A 16643-nucleotide genomic window follows, 5' to 3' on the forward strand; every position below is an offset into this window, starting at 1 on the left:
AAATCCCAAGCGGAAGCAGACAGTCATGATTGGCTCTTTCGGCTCCCCACCCAAAGCCTGCAGACTATAATTAAACTAACACCTAGACCACCTGTTGATTGCGTTTTGGTTTAAGAATTGCTTATAATTCAAATATAATAATGGTTAGAGCATAATAAATCTACAACGTGTCAAAAAGTAATAGAAAATAAAATATTTATTCAGTCTTGAGATTCACATTTTCAGTAAAAATAAACTTCCATTGCAATATAAAATTGACACTTGTAAAACTGTATAACCGATAACAGATAAATAGCTCGATGCTCCTTTATTCCTGCTGCATAAAAGGATATGGCATCATGACATATTATACACAAGAGCACAATAATAACAAAAACCTATACAAGAAAAATATATCCCGGTAAATCATTGGTAACTGCAGAAGGTTGCATAATGTAGCTGTGCTTGAATGACGCCACACCATAATATTGTATTGTGTAACTATTGTTATGAGAGAGCCACTCGGTTTTCCTTGGCCCATTTCCTCAGGGTCCGGATGATGTATTCCACCTGGGGGTTTCCTGAGCTGCGGAGCAGGGGCAGCACGTCTTTCAGCATCTCCCTGTGGGACGGACAGTGAGACAGGCGGTCAAATGGGATGGTAACATGATGCAGAGCTCTCACTGAAGATGGTCAACTTTTACTTTTAAGAGTAGCGTAGTACTAGGAATAGGAAGGAGTAGGAAGACGAAGTCATTGCATTTCACAGGGGTTCTCTTCAAAGCACAATGAAGAATAAATATTATTATCTTTTGTTTTATCATTCAAACATAATAACTTTATTCTGTATGGAAATTGTATGTGGGGAGAAATCTTTGAAGGACCATGAGGTACTGCACATGCACAGAAACCTTGCTGCCTTGCTTACTCGTGTGGCAGCAGTCAGCTAGCTTAATAACGCTACTCACAAATGGTAAGGCTATCTTAATAACGCTAATCACAATTGGTATCAAAGGACAACCCACACCATGCTGTCTGCCACTTGATCTTAATACCCTTTTCAACTTAATTTAAAACCTGAAAAGTAATGCATCTTCACTTGAATAATTTGATTCCAATAGAAAAAAATAAGTATTTCATCATGAAGCCGCTTCATGTGAGCCAGCCCCCTTTCCAGCCTACCTGGACTCTCTCCCAGCCAGGATGAGCTGGAAGATGCCCACGCAGGCTCCCCTCTTGCCCTCCCAGTAGTTGGAGTCGGGGTCCAGTTTCTCCAGAGCGTCAAATGCCTTTGCCGCGTAGAAGAACTGGCCCATCTGAAACACCAAGAGAGCGGCGCGATGAGCTTAAGCGGCCTCGAGAGCCCTTCAGTCGCCCACATTCACAGAACCTGATTTCAGATTATTTAAACTCAAGCAAAAAGCAACTGGTTCAGGTTCGGGGCATTTATCTGAAAAGCTCTTCGTGGGGAACATCTTTGCATTTCTGTATTGAGGAAACTTTGTGCAGTGCCGATTTCATTTTATATTCATGAATTTTGCCCCCCCATCTTTCCTGGTTCTCTGAGCAATGAGGGACAAATCCGTAAGGGGGGGGGGGGGGGGGGGGGGGGGGGGGCAAAGGCAGCAGCCGCTCAGGAGGTAGAACAGGTTGTAATGAAAATGGGGGTAGGGTTGCGGATTTGATCCTAAGCTAATGCTTAGGGGTTTATTATAGGTGTGTGTGGTATAACCATGGAAAACAAGCAATGTGTTTGGTATCTAAGCCCTCCCAAATAGGATTATGTTTATAGTCAACAAACTAGCCTCTGAGTGACCAAAAATAACAATAATACTTAATATACCATAAGCATCAAAAAGACCTGTATGCCTCGTTCCAAGGCTATGCATAACCTGTCTTTCACTAAGCGGTGGACAGCCTGAGAGAACTTTGACGATGAGGCGGGACCGATGGAAAGCGGCCATTAAAGGGCAGTCTTGAATGAGCATTTCTCCTCTGCTTGTTTACCCAGGCGGTTGGAGTGCATAGGGCTCCCCAGGTCTGTCAGATCCATTGGACATTGGAGACAGCTCTAGTGATAGAAGGGGGGGGGGGCTGTATTGAATAAGCCAGAGAGTGACACTGGGCAGCAGGAGTGATTTGCAGCATTGAGAACATTCTGCCTAGTACGGCGTGTTTCAGAGCTGGGGGGGGGGGGGGGGGTTGGTAAGTGTGGGAGTGATCCGATGGGTGACTCGGCAGAAGCCAAGGGGGATGACATCACCTTGTAGCAGTCGTTAGCGATGAGCTGCAGCAGAGCGAAGGCGTCCGAGGAGGTGCCCATGTTGAGGTACAGCTCCCAGGCCAACCGGCCCTTCTGGTTCATGATGTCTGGGGGGGAGACAAGATGGACGCCATGAAGCACAAACGTGAGCTAAATGTGAAAAAATCCACCAGTATGAACTAAATGTCAACCCTAGAGCATTTTTTCCTAAACACAGGACCTGTCGCAGGACACCATATCCAGTATATGCACTATATATTTTGTTTTGTTTTAAGTACTATTATTATTCATTATTGCCAACTCAGCATTCCTGGTTTTGTCTTATTGTATTCTCAACACCTTGGTCTTGAGGAAAGGAAACATTCATGAAAAGGGTCGGATAGGAGGAACGTACAGGAGCGTGCCAGCCAGCTCAGGTAAACGTAGTCGTTCTTGATCTTCTCACTCTGAATGAGCAGGAACACCTGGAAAACAAGGTCAGAAACTACTGGCATGTCATCCACCCCTGGCTGCGTGTCAAGGGATTACAAGACATTTCTAAAGCGTTCTCCAGGAGCAGCATACCTCCTCTGCGTCCCTGTAGTTTCCCAGGGCTGCTTTGGCCTGTGCATAGTTAAAGTTGAAGGTGTCATCGTTGTAGAAGTAGCTCTGCACGGGAAGAGAGACACAAGCACCAGCTTTAATGTTTAGAGAAGAGAGCCATGAATCACACAGCAAGGCTATTTAATTCTCACACAATCAGACGCACGCACACACACACACACACACACACACACACACACACACACACACACACACACACACACACACACACACACACACACACACACACACACACACACACACACACACACACACACACACACACACACACACACACTTCGGATCTGAAGTGGTTATTTTAAACCCGTGTGTGAATGCTCTTTTATTTAGCCCCGTCGTTACTAAGCAAACACAAAAGAAGCGCATTTCTCGCCTGGGTTATGCAACACAATGTGGGAGCGCTTTTCTTTCTGCAGCAGGCCTAACCTTGACAGAGTTGAGATAAATGAGGACGTCCTCAAACTGTCTGAGGAGGAAGAAACAGGAGGCCATGCACTGCCTGCCGGGGATGGTGTCTGAGAAACAGCAGAGAGGACTTTAGCACTCACACACAAAGGCACAGATAGACAAAACACACCATTCATGACATAAGCTCAATGCTATCTTGATGGTGTGACCTTGCATATAAAGATGGTTTGTTACTGAGTAAAAATCTTCCTGGACATCAAAGTTGGTAATATGTAAGACTTTTAGACACAATACACCAATATGCAAGCTAGATGTGAGATAGAGAGTCGAGGAATAAAAAGGTTTTGTTCAATCATTCAAGTATTTGGTACACCCGATTTTTTTACGTCATAAATTGTAGTCTTTACGAAACAAATTGACTAAAACGTACCACATTCACTGGCCGACCCCCCAACCAATTGGAAAAATTGTTGAGCAATCTTCAGGTGGTCCCTCTGAAACACACACACACACACACACACACACACACACACACACACACACACACACACACACACACACACACACACACACACACACACACACACACACACACACACACACACACACACACACAGTATAACACCAGCCCAGATGTCGTTTCTCACGGTTAATTGAATAGGACTTCTAAATTAAAATCATATATTTTCAGACCTACCGAACCAATTTCCTGTCCCAGGGCAGCGTTGACCACTCCTTTCAGGATATACTCCTCGACGGGAGAAGATGAAGGTGCGTTAGACAGGCTTGGTCTCACGTTAAGTCTCTTAACGACGGTTTGGTTCCCTAAACCTAGGACCACTGAGGTTCTGGTCCCACATATCTCAGGCTCGTATAAAGCCCGTCCAATAAGGTCATTCGCTGAAGCTAGCGAGCTCGTCACATGCTTTGGGGGAGTGGCTTTGGAGGGGAGGGATTTTTTTGGTTGGATACTTCCAAAAAGAATCAAGCTAACATTGGGTTGCTTCTCCAAATAGCCTACCCAAGCTTTAAAGGCCTTCATTGACATATTCAAATGAAACACATGACATGACAGATCCGTCCACAAACGTCATCCTTTGCAGGCTCCATTGCGTTACTCATTCTACACCGAGTGCCTCAAGCACAATTTTGGGCGACCGACCGTCATTATCAATGTTCATCGGATTGCCCTCTTTGTAGTTGTTGGAGCAAAGTACGGCTGTGGGGTTGCATGATTACCTGTGGAGTGGTGGGCACCAGGTCCTTGATTAGGTTATACGCCTCTTGGATGTCATCTGGAGGGGACAGATAAATGGACAGTAAGTTAGCAAGTTTTAAAATGGAACATCAATTTGCCTGGCTGGTAGCATTCCAAAGTGGTTGCTTTTGGCATGCCATGATAATGACTTTGTTTTGGATTTGTTGACTTTTGTGTAGTAAGGAGTTTTTGAGTGCGAGACTTATTCATAGATTCCGTTTTCTAGAGGCCGCCGTTTTCTAGCCCGCATCCAATAGGATGGGTACCCTACTATTTCCGAGTTCCCGTTTCCAAGAAAATAAGACGTGACTCGGCACCGACCCTTCAAAGGTTACCGGGTTGATAGTTGACCAAGGCGATGGGATCACGTCTATCAGATACTCTCCATCACTATAGAGTGAAGATGCCTCCTATGCTTATGCTAATGTGCCCAGGAGTGGTTGTTATGAGAGGGGCGGCGCCAACACCTTGTCTGAGGTAGTAGATGACCAGGTTGAGGCGGGCCTCTGGAATCACATCGATTAGAGGAGGAAGCACCTGTAAGGCCCCTTCTCCGGCACGGAACACAACCTGCAGAGCGCACACACACACACACACACACACACACACACACACACACACACACACACACACACACACACACACACACACACACACACACACACACACACTATTATTGATGCAAAGGTCAAAATGCTTAATCATTCCCTCTGCCTCTTATATACACACAAACAGAAAATAGAAAATGCCTTTCAGTCACTCCTGTTGTATACTCTCCATGTTTCTAACCAAATTGTACAGGCAGGGCCATTCTCCGTCTTGACCTATATAGGCCAATAACACTCACCAGCGCTGTGTAATTATGCTTGACAACATAGGTTGTTGGGTTGTTTTGGGGTTTGCTAGGATTAAGGTCACTTGTACATTGCACATCTACCCACACTCATTTTACATTTGCACCGGCATTGAACAATGACACCCCGGTCAGGAATTAGGTCAGTTAAGCGGTTAAATGAAACCTTGGTAATGTTCATTGTGATTCATGGGACACACACAAACAACAAATTAGGCATTGCAACACACAAAAGTAAAGGAATAATAGGACATGCAGCCAAGCACACACTCGTGTGCAAAGCCTCACATCCCTGTAAGGAGCTTACCAGGTTGTGTCGAATAAGCTCTTTGGCAAACTCAAAGGAGCAGGAAGAGATGTCCATTAAGTTCTTCAGCTCAGCCTGGGGGAGAGAGAGAGCAAATATTACCAGCAGAACCGCATCACTATAAACCCCAAAAAAGTCATTGTTGCAATCAAGCATTGAAGGCTCAAAATAGAAAAACGGTCAATATTAAATTAAGTCTTTACCATGGCCACAGATAAATAGTTTGTTTAAATGGTTAGGGCTGGGGCTGTTGTCGTCTCTGTATTTAAGGATGTTTGTTATGATGGAGTTATAATTGGATCCAGTAGCCATTATCATTAGTGGCTCTGGTTCACCTCGGCTGCCTTGCCGTTGTACAGCCTGAAGTGGTTGCAGGCCTTCAGGTTCAGGGCGATGGTGGAGTCAGGGATGCTCTGCAGGTAGACCGCCAGTACTTCCTGTGACACATCGTAGTAGTCCAGCTTGTAGTAACACAGGGCCACATACACCTTCAGGGCCAGGAAGTCTCTACAGACAAACAGGAAGCCATCAGTATAGTGGTCCAGCATGTACTAACACAGGGCCACTAAAGGGTTTGCTAAAGAGGCTAATGTAGCTAACAATAACAATGATTAGCCAATGACTAGTGTAGCAGTCATCACGAAGACAAACAAGAATAAATGCTACAAGCCAGGAAATTCCATCACAAGAGCAACTTGTGCGGTCGGTGTACAATGCATCTCGACCACACCATTACACAAGGCCACATAAACCTTCATAGTCACTTTTGCATTAAGTGTAACTGTGTGTGTGTGTGTGTGTGTGTGTGTGTGTGTGTGTGTGTGTGTGTGTGTGTGTGTGTGTATGCACATGCGTTTGTAGCAGACCTGTTTTGCAGTAGGATGCGTTTGTAGATGTCGATGGCTTCCTGATAGTGGGAGCGCATGTAGTGAATGGAAGCCAGGCTCAGCTGGTCCTCCGTCACGTCCTCAAGGTTCTGGTGGAAGCCCATCAGTTTCTTCTCATCGTTGAACTAACGGCCACACAACAAGAGGAACAATCAGAAGGCATGGCTCATTGCCATGGCCTTGAAGGACAGGTCATGCAGGAATTTGGATGACAATATATTGGATGACAATACATTAAGAACGTAATATAAGAAAATTAAAATGCAAGAAAAATAAAACAAAAACAGGCGTTTGAACCTTGTGTGCCAGGTGGAAGAGGAGTCGATTCTGTAGTGGGGATGTGGGCGCTGTGTGAGAGAACACAAAACGCTGTCAGTTGTCCTTGGTCGTAGGGGGTATAGCTATAATTGGAGCCCTTAACGGGTCCTTCCAGGTCTCAAAGTGGGGTTCTCACCCTTGGAGGCAGCCTCCTCAGCTTCCTTGTAAAGGCCCAGCAGAAACATGGTGCAGGCCAGATAGACCCACACCTCCACTGGACACTCTGCTTTCTCGCTCAGAGTCTTGTAAACCTGTCACAACAGGACAGAGACACACTCAGAGATTGACCAGGAAAACGTGACTTGGTTTAGAAAATTGAAATGTTTATATTCTATAAACACACACACACACACACACACACACACACACACACACACACACACACACACACACACACACACACACACACACACACACACACACACACACACACACACACACACACACCTCCATTGCTCTCTTGTGATCCCCGAGGTGAAACGCACAGTAGCCCATCCAAAGGTCTGCATGTTCCTCTCTCTCCCCCACATCTCTTTGGAACTGGAAGGGGACAACACAGCAAAAGTTCTGCATCAGCAACACTTGATGCAATCACTCAGCTGCTTGACTGGCAGTGGTCCAATGTGCGGTAAACCAGTGTATGATTCTCTACAGGTGTGTACCTCTAAAAGTGTCAAGGCCCCAAGGTAGTCCCTCTGCTGTAGATATTCTTCTAGGTCGGGGATCTTCTTCGTCCTACTTTTGTTTTTCTTCTCATTTAAGCCGATGGGTGCATCTCCCCCCACAGCTGGTTTGGTACGCGACAGTATCTGTCAGATTGTAAAGGCACAAGTACACGTTATGAGGACCAGCGGCCTTTGCAACGGAAAATGGTTTTCTTCCACACGTATTTTTATAACATGAGCATGGTGTTATACAACTCCCGATCGCGGCTGTTTTCTTTCATTTAACTCACCATCATGGAGTGCGTGTTTGCTCCTGCGATATGAGGGGGCGGCTTGTTGATCTCTAACCAAGGTAACGCTGTGGACACCGAGCCTGATTCTACCGATGCACGTTCGGATGCTTCTGCTTAGGCGAGCTTCACGTTTACATATTCAACAAAGCCAACTGTAGCCTTTTTTTTTCACTACGCAAGTATTAAATCCACGCAAACTATCCAAAACAATATCAATCATGATTGATTCACGTTTCTAAAAATGATAATATGATCAAAGCGACGTTATGGAGATCTTCCGGACCAGGCAACCCTTCCAAGCACCCATAATGCATATTACTACTTCCGGTCATATCTTTCACAATAAAATCAGGCAATCGTTAACTTGCTTTGAATCCTTCCCGAATGTAGCCAATTTTATTTTTTTCGATGTTGAACTGCTTAGAGAAGTGTACGAATGCTGAAAAAATAATGTTAACATAATAACATAACCAAAAATCGAACCTCTTAACAGTTTAATTTGTCAATGCTTTATAACTGTCCGGGCGGAAATAAGATTATATAATCAGCTTCACAGGGCATTTTTGGCGGATGCATCATCAGTTTCTTAGCAACACTGTAAAGATGTCAATAAACTTTTTGTAAGGAATGAACCATAGACCTTTTTAGAAGTCTGATATATTTAAGAACCAACTAGTAAACTAGTATATTACAATGCTTATATAGAGGCACGTTGACAAAATTCTATTCAATGTCGATAGAACTGTACAGCCCCAGTGGCCTAATGGATAAGGCACTGGCCTCCTAAGCCAGGGATTGTGGGTTCGAGTCCCGTCTGGGGTGATTGGTTTTAAATCCCAAATCCATTTCATGGTATGCTAGAATAGGATCCCTTTGAATTATCAGTCAAAATGCAACTCATCGTAATTGACGGTATTCCTACCACTTAACCTGGGGTTTAATACATAAAAGTATTAAAGGGATGTATCAGAGATGTTCATCACTTGTTGGTATTTGAAGTGAGAGCCCAAACAAAATGAGAAAGCTCGCCCCTCCCATGTTTCGTGCATCCAATAAAACTCATGAACGCAGGGCAAAACCCCACAACACCCATTCCTTGTTGATGATTGGATAACTATTTATTGAGATCTTGGAGCATAGGCCGACTACAGAGACGGGCAGGCAGCTAGCGGATCGTGGGCAAAGATCAGATTAATCTAATCATTTGTTTCGGCCAAGATTCACTGACACAAGCTTTAAGCAAAATACAGGTTTTAAATAAACCCACATCCCATGCAAACATTTTATGACTCGCTGTTTAAAAGGCCAAACTAATACATTATGCAGACTCATTACATGCAAAGTGAGATATTCCGAGTCTTTATTTGTTATAATTTTGAAGATTATTGCTTACAATTTATGAAAACCCCAAATTCAAAATCTCAGAAAATTAGAATATTGTGAAAATGTTCCATATTGTAGGCTCATTCCAATCAGCTAATTAATCCAAAACACCTGAAAAGCGTTCCTGAGCCTTTAAATGGTCTCTCAGCCTGCTTCAGTAGGATTCACAAGCATGGGGAAGACTGCTGACCTGACAGTGGTGCAGAAAACCATCATTGACACCCTCTAAAGGAGGGAAAGCCTCAGAAGGTAATTGTGTGCGCAAAAGCCCTCACGCAGACAAATCTGTGAAATGGGCTTTAAATGTCGTATTCCTCTTGTCAAGCCGCTCCTGAACAAAAAACGTCAGAAGCGACTTACCTGGGCTAAAGTAAAAAATAACAGGTCTGTTGCTGAATGGTCCAAAGTCCTCTTTTCGGATGAGAGCAAATTTTGCATCTTATTTGGAAACCAAGGTCCCAGAGTCTGGAGAAAGATTGGAGAGGCACAGAATGCATGATGCTTGAAGTCCAGTGTGAAGTTTCCAGTGTTGGTGTGGGGAGCCATGTCATCTGCTGGTGTTGGTCCACTGTGCTTTAAGACCAGAGTCAACGCAGCCGTCTACCAGGACATTTTAGAGCACTTCATGCTTTCTTCAGCGGACCATCTTTATGGGGATGCTGACTTCACCTGCCCACACTGCCAAAACCTGGTTCAATGACCATGGGATTACTGTCCTTGATTGGCCAGCAAACTCGCCGGACCTGAACCCCATAGAGAATCTATGGGGCATTGCCTAGAGAAAGATGAAAGACATGAGACGGAACAATGCCAAAAAGCTGTAGGCCGCTATTGAAGCATTCTGGTCATCCATAACACCTCAGCAGTGCTACAGGCTTATAGCATCCATGCCACACCGCGTAATTCATGCAAAAGGGGCCCAAACCAAGTACTAAGTGCATGATTATTCTTTTCATAGGGACAACATTTCTTTATTTAAAATCCTTTTGATTTCATGTAATATTCTAATTTTGAATTTTCATAAGCTGTAAGCCATAATATTCAAAATTATAACAAATAAAGGCTTGGAATATCTCATTTTGCATGTAATGAGTCTACATGATGTACAAGTATGACCTTTTAAGTTGAATTACTGAAATAAATGCACGATATTTTAATTTTCTGAGTATGACCTGTAATTACCCTGTGCCCTGCAACAAATCTGTCTCTACTTACTGTAACAGAAGGGGGCTTTATAGGCCCTTCCCCAGCATTGGAATACTACTCAAGCTTTCCATTATTAAAGCGGAGGGTCAGCATACTGATGAAAGACGAGTCTAAAGTGAAAGTGTCAGAGTCTAAAATGTTTATTGCACAGATTCCTTTACAGTGTAAGCACAAGCAAGCCTTTATTGACGAGAGTTAAGACCACTCCGAGGCGGCGCCGCCCCAGTCGGAAGCCTGGGCAGTGGGAGCAGCAGACCAGTCCTCAGTGGGAGCCTGGTTGCTCCAGTCCTCTGTTGGAGAGACGAGTGGAGAATTAGGTCATGCCATAGGAAAGACACTGATGTTCTGAACGCAAAATGGAGTCCTAGCTCAACCTCTACATTAATGACTCACCGGTAAAACCTTCTGCAGCGAGCTTCGCAGGGGCAGCTAGGGGATCAATAGAAAAATAATATGTAGTCAATTCACTGGACATATCCACCCTGAAATTGAGAGTTTGGCAAACCGGGTCAAAGGACATGCACCGTCAGTGAGGCTCACCTTCCGCCGCCCCGGGGAACTGCTGGATGGGCACAGAGGGCACCTGGACCCCCTCGGACCAGTCTGCCGCCTCGGGCTGGACCTGGTCCACTGCTGGGGCGCTCCACTCGCCCTGGAACTCCTCCTTCCCCACGGCCTTCTCCGCAGCGGCCTGCTCCTCCTTCTCAATCTGTGGGGACAACGGCACGGCTCAGGTAACGCATGACCCAAGGGAAACCCCCCCCCCCCCCCACCCCAGAGCGGCTTTAAGCACCAGACATCTGGACGACACTGCAACAGTACGACCCTAGCAAGCCTCACCTCCTCTGGGTCACGGTAGAAGTAGAGGTCCGGCATGACGTCCCAGGTGTGCTCCCGGGAGATGGTTCCCCTCATCCGGAGCACCTCCCGGGTCAGCATCCACCACATCAGACCCACCGAGTGGTGACCCTGTAACGGCCATTAGGATCAACAGGGGTACAGCAACTCTATAGAGCGAAACACAGCGCCCTCCTAGACCAAGATGGTCTTAAAGAACATTCATGAAGAGACTGCGCTAGCCCAGACGCGCCATCATTAGATGGGATGGTTGAGGTGTGGCTCGGGTCACTATCAAACGACCATTCAGCGGGCGCAGCCCTCGTGGTTGTCAGCGAAACCCGGCCTGGTTTCTGTGGCACACTTCCGACACCCAAACACTGATGAAGCAGTGCAAGGCTTTAATTGTGTGCGGTGACCCTTCAATTTTAACAGCAGAGATTATAAATGGTCTGAAGCAGTCTGAACTCAAATACTACCAAGTATTTGAATTGAACCGTCTTTCAGGTCGCTTTACATGCACGTGTAAACTGAAAATTAATTGGCCTGCTTTTATTCAGAATCGTCAGTGGAGCCCAAAGCCCACCTTGTTATTGCAGGGTATAGCGATGTCCACATAGCGCAGTGGAGAGTCAGTGTTGCACAGGGCAATGGTCGGGATGTTGACGTAGGAGGCCTCAGTTAGAGGCTGGTGGTCGGCCCGGGGATCCGTCACGATCAGGAGGCGGGGCTCTCTGAAGGCCGCCTGGATCTGATTGGTGAAGGTACCAGGGGTGAAGCGGCCGTGGAATGTCGTTGCACCGGTAGCTGAAGCAAACTTCAGCACAGCTCTCTGCAGGGAAGAGGATAGAGAATATAAGACCAGGGCAATAAACATTCTAGCATATTCTTTCTGATATAGAAACTGCGCAACCCAGGAATTTTCTGTTGGCAACGAAGTGGTGTGGCTCGGGTCACTATCAAACGACCATTCAGCGGGCGCAGCCCTCGTGGTTGTCAGCGAAACCCGGCCTGGTTTCTGTGGCACACTTCCGACACCCAAACACTGATTGATCAGTGCCAGGCTTTAATTGTGTGCGGTGATAAATAATTGAAAAAAGACGGCAAGCAGGATCAAATTAAGGCTTGGTTTTAAGTCAGCCATGAACAGCGGACGGCTTGGCTGGAGCCCCTTTACAGAACATCTGATAAGCCCAATCGTGCAATGAACCTACACCTACAGGGCTTGTGAGAGGTTCTTCCATCAGCAGGTGTCCGGCTGTGGTCTCAGTTAGCCCACCTGCCCCGTGTTCCGGGAGGAGATGACGCAGATGTCAGCTGGGTTCTCAATGGCCACGATGGCCCGAGCGGCCAGCAGAAGTTTCTCCCAGGTACGCCTCAGGTTGATGATGTACACTCCTGTAGGTCAAAATAACATTAAAAAGGGTCCAGCATTCAAAGTTTGGTACTGATCAAGAGGTAAACATGTACATTTATCCGTCAAACAAGATGCATAACTTGGGCCGAGCGACATAAAGGGCTGATAACGCAGAGTAAGGACCACACAGACGCTTCGACGCAGTCATCAACCTGTTTTAGTTCTGCGTCGGGTTTTTGTGGGCGTACCAATCACAGCCCATGCTGCTGCGACTCCTCGACGGAAGTTAAGAATTTTTGGGAGGCGCACGTCAGGCCCTTGCGACGGACGCAACGGGTCCGTAACCCCCTTGCGTTGCGTGAACGTGGGACCATAATCATCCCTTAAAGTCAGAGGCAAAAAATTATATACATTATATCCCAGGAATTTCCTCTTTAGGCAATGGAAGACGTGTGGCTCGGGTCACTATCAAACGACCATTCAGCGGGCGCTGCCCTCGTGGTTGTCAGCGAAACCCGGCCTGGTTTCTGTTGCACACTTCCGACACCCAAACACTGATGAAGCAGTGCAAGGCTTTAATTGTGTGCGGTTATAAATAAGTGGGAAAATAGGCCAATTAGGACCATTGATAGTCGGTTATAAATAATTGGAAAAAATAGGCCAATTAGGACCATTGATAGTCGTTCACCAGCTTCCACAAAATACTCAACTCACCTGTTCAGAGTTCATCTAGACTCTGCATAGCCAACCATTCCAAGCCTCCCTCTATTGTATGTTGTACGCCATGGCACTTAATGTACAAACTTAATATACTGCATGTTGTTATTCATAATACTTAATTGTGTAGCATCTGCAATAGCTAGCTATCACAGCTGCATAAGTGGAACGGGTTAATCTAGCGATTGTTAGTACTTGCACATGGTTCTATGAACATTTTCTGTACAACACCGATATATTGTTTCACTTATGATAACTACTTATTGTAAGTCGCTTTGGATAAAAGAGTCTCCTAAATGCCCAAAATTAAAATGTAAAAATGATATGTAGCCTACTAACCATCGCTTTTTCTCTTGTACACATAGTGCTCCATCTGGAAGTCCATGTTGGTTCCTCCCAGATGTGTTCCTGCAGCCAGGAACTTCAGCACATCTTCCTCCTTCATTTGAAGGACATCCAGACCTCCGGACATCGTGACGGCTTTCCCTGCGTTACGGGTTTAACGGGAAAACTACAAGGAAAAATAGGAAAGACAAAAAGCTGATCAGAAAGATTTCTTGATGGTGCATCCGCTGTAATTTGTTTTTTAAAAAGGAAGCTATGAAATAAAAAGAACGTCGACAACCGAAAGCTTGCGATCGCCCTTCCAATGATTCGGGATAACAAAGTATAATTTGTACCAGGATACGTTATTATTAATGGGATGGTTGAGATGTGGCTCGGGTCACTATCAAACGACCATTCAGCGGGACGCAGCCCTCGTGGTTGTCAGCGAAACCCAGCCTGGTTTCTGTCGCACACTTCCGACACCCAAACACTGATGAAGCAGTGCAAGGCTTTAATTGTGTGCATTTACCCTACCATTTTAAGAGATTACCAATGGTATATCGGCTGTAATTTGTTGGTAAAAAAATAAGCTATACCTGGCCATGATTAAATTGTCAACCGAGAGGTTGTATTAGCCCGACGCCATAAGGATATTTACGCCGCATTGCCAAGCCTACGGCGTGTGCCTCGATATCAGAGTGACTCGCTTTAAGGCAAAGTGGACATTATTATCATTATAACGATATGCATATTATCTATCTAAATGTACATTTAGAGAGTCCAGACGGCAATTTTAAGTTAGAATTTCTTAAATTTGGAGCTCACCACGAGACAACGCCGTATGGAGTTCTGTACCGCAAGGTAAAAAGAGACCGGATGCGGAAACTACGTCATTGATATCGATGAGGGGGGGGGGGGGGGGGCTCTGCCGGATACAGTGGAGGATCCCCAGAGCCATAGAGACAGTCGAGGAAAACAGGTTCTTGAGCTGCCCAGTGACATCCAACTTGAAGTAATTTACTTGCAATTTTATTCACATTTGAAGAACAAATTGGCCTGGGTGGGCTTGGAAACATTTTATCAGCATCTCTTACCAGGGTACCCCAAATTGACAGCACTGGCTGCAAAAGTTTTGTGCATGTTTGGGAGCACTTAAACCTGTGAACAAGCTTTTTCTCTAATGAGCATGAATAAAGACACAATAAAACAAGCAAGCAATTCAATGACATTCTAAAATTGGCAATTGCTCAGGATTTGACACCTAATATTGATGCACTTGTGAATGAATGAATGAATGATCTTTATTTGAAAGAAAGTACAGGTGCATACAGGTAGAGCGAAGTTTGGGAGAGCTCCCCCTTGGTGCTTAAAAAAGAGAGGACAAGGAACATAGTTTGATAAAAAACAAATAGTTAAATACACATCTAATATAAATATAACTAAAACTGAGTTCAAGTGCAGTTGAATGACTTGTAAACATGATAACCCAATATTGCACAAGTGAGTCCTTAGAAAGTGAGTGAGGCAGGTAGATGGATGGTTCACAGTAGGGAATTGCACAGTTCCCTAGTAGCTGCCACGTTATGTGCGAGTGCGTTATAGTACGAGAGGTCAGGTGTTGGCAACGTTCAACGCCTGTATGGCCCCTGGGGTAGAAGCCAAATTTTTCTCTGTTTGTCCGTGCAGCCATAGTCCTGAAACGCTTCCCTGAGTGCAGCAGCACAAGGTGTTTGTTACCCGGGCGGATTGGATCCGTGGAGATCTTGCCTTCTTGAGGCAGCGGGTGTTGTACAGTTCCTCCAGAGAGGCGAGAGGGCAGCCGATGATCTTCTGGGCCGAGTTAACGACCCGCTGTAGTGCCTTCTTCTCTGCAGCTGTGCAACTGGAGAACCACACGCAGATACAGTAGGTGATGATGCTCTCCACTGAACAGCGGTAGAAGGTCAAAAGCAACTCCTCCCTAAGGTGGTAGTTCCGGGAAATAGTCGCTGCTGTGCCTTCTTGATGATGGCTGTGGTGTTGGTCCTCCTGGATGTTCACCCCCAGGAAGCAGAAGGCTGCGACCCTGTCCACGCAGTCACCGCCGATGAGCAGGGGCTGGATCACAGACTTCTTCCTCCTGAAGTCGATGATGGTTTTGAGCTGGTTCAGCAGCAGGTTATTAGCCTTGCACTTCTTGCTCAGCTGCTCCACCTCGTCCCGGTATGCGGTCTCGTTTCCCCCCCCAAGATGCGGCCCACCACGGCGGTGTCGTCCGCACACTTTGTGATGTCATTGCTGGGGTGGACGGGGATTAAGTTGTGGGTATAGAGGGAGTAGGGCAGGGGTCTCAGCACGCAGCCTTGAGGGGACCCGGTGCTGAGTCTGAGGGCTGTGGAGGTGTGGGAGCCTACCCGCACCCTCTGGGGGCGGTCAGACAGGAAGTCCTTAATCCAGGTGCAGGTGTTGAGTGGTAGTCCAAGGTTGGTCCGTTTGAACATAGATATTAACTAGATGCCTCGTCCGCGCTGCTGGCCAATGGAGTCGAACGTCACCACTGGCAGCCATCTTACCACAGTAAGCTGCTCACCCATAACATTGTGTTGGTAGTAGTCTCGCAAAGCCAGACCAAACTACAGCAAGTAGAATGGTCTGGAGCCACGCTACCTCGAGCCGTCTATACGTGGGGAAACTGGGCGGGCCTGTTTTTATTTCTTTAAACCAATCACAATCGTCTAGGGCGGGGCTAAGCCCGGGAAGCAGCAGTCCCATGAGCAGTCCTCTTCAAAACTCGCCATGCTGCCTAGTTTCCGAGTTTGAGGGGGAGCAACCGGAAGGGGAGGAGTCGCGGCCAAATCCGACGCTAGGCAATAGACGCTGTCCACTTCCGTTCAGCCAGACTATGTTGGTAGTGATTCATGTACTTTTTAAACAACCATAACTTGCTCAATTTTCAACCGATTTCCAAACGGTTTGGTTTGTTATAATCGTCAGAGATGTAGT

At 46.0% G+C, this 16643-nt stretch overlaps 2 protein-coding genes and 1 non-coding gene across 4 annotated transcripts; 1 reads left to right on the top strand and 2 right to left on the bottom strand.

Annotated features, from left to right (window-relative positions):
• Nucleotides 1-178: 178 nt before the first annotated feature.
• On the bottom strand, nt 179-8189 carry ift56 (intraflagellar transport 56). Of its 2 annotated transcripts, none has more exons than XM_060046219.1 (18): nt 7832-8189; nt 7539-7685; nt 7324-7416; nt 7013-7127; nt 6856-6905; nt 6538-6683; nt 6007-6178; nt 5672-5746; nt 4979-5081; nt 4493-4548; nt 3951-4004; nt 3684-3747; nt 3272-3360; nt 2807-2890; nt 2637-2706; nt 2243-2349; nt 1162-1295; nt 179-601 (listed from the first exon to the last, which is right to left on the bottom strand). In XM_060046219.1, exons 1-18 carry the CDS (start codon nt 7835-7837, stop codon nt 487-489), a joined length of 1680 nt encoding a protein of 559 aa, XP_059902202.1. In that variant the 5' UTR covers nt 7838-8189; the 3' UTR covers nt 179-486. The 2 variants fall into 2 exon arrangements, with proteins under 2 accessions (XP_059902202.1, XP_059902203.1); XM_060046220.1 differs by having other exon boundaries at nt 3951-4001; nt 7832-8159.
• A 394-nt stretch (nt 8190-8583) lies between these two features.
• Nucleotides 8584-8656, top strand: trnar-ccu (transfer RNA arginine (anticodon CCU)). The gene has a single exon. It is a non-coding gene; the product is annotated as a tRNA-Arg (tRNA).
• A 1891-nt stretch (nt 8657-10547) lies between these two features.
• On the bottom strand, nt 10548-14594 carry LOC132453425 (small ribosomal subunit protein uS2-like). The gene is made up of 8 exons (XM_060046238.1): nt 14487-14594; nt 13674-13845; nt 12540-12658; nt 11847-12092; nt 11264-11392; nt 10964-11132; nt 10817-10852; nt 10548-10713 (listed from the first exon to the last, which is right to left on the bottom strand). The coding sequence occupies exons 2-8, from the start codon at nt 13804-13806 to the stop codon at nt 10619-10621; spliced, it is 927 nt and encodes a 308-aa protein (XP_059902221.1). The 5' UTR covers nt 13807-13845; nt 14487-14594; the 3' UTR covers nt 10548-10618.
• Nucleotides 14595-16643: the final 2049 nt, after the last annotated feature.

This window comes from Gadus macrocephalus, chromosome 3 (assembly GCF_031168955.1).
Source record: "Gadus macrocephalus chromosome 3, ASM3116895v1".
Classification (NCBI taxonomy): Eukaryota; Metazoa; Chordata; class Actinopteri; order Gadiformes; family Gadidae; genus Gadus; species Gadus macrocephalus.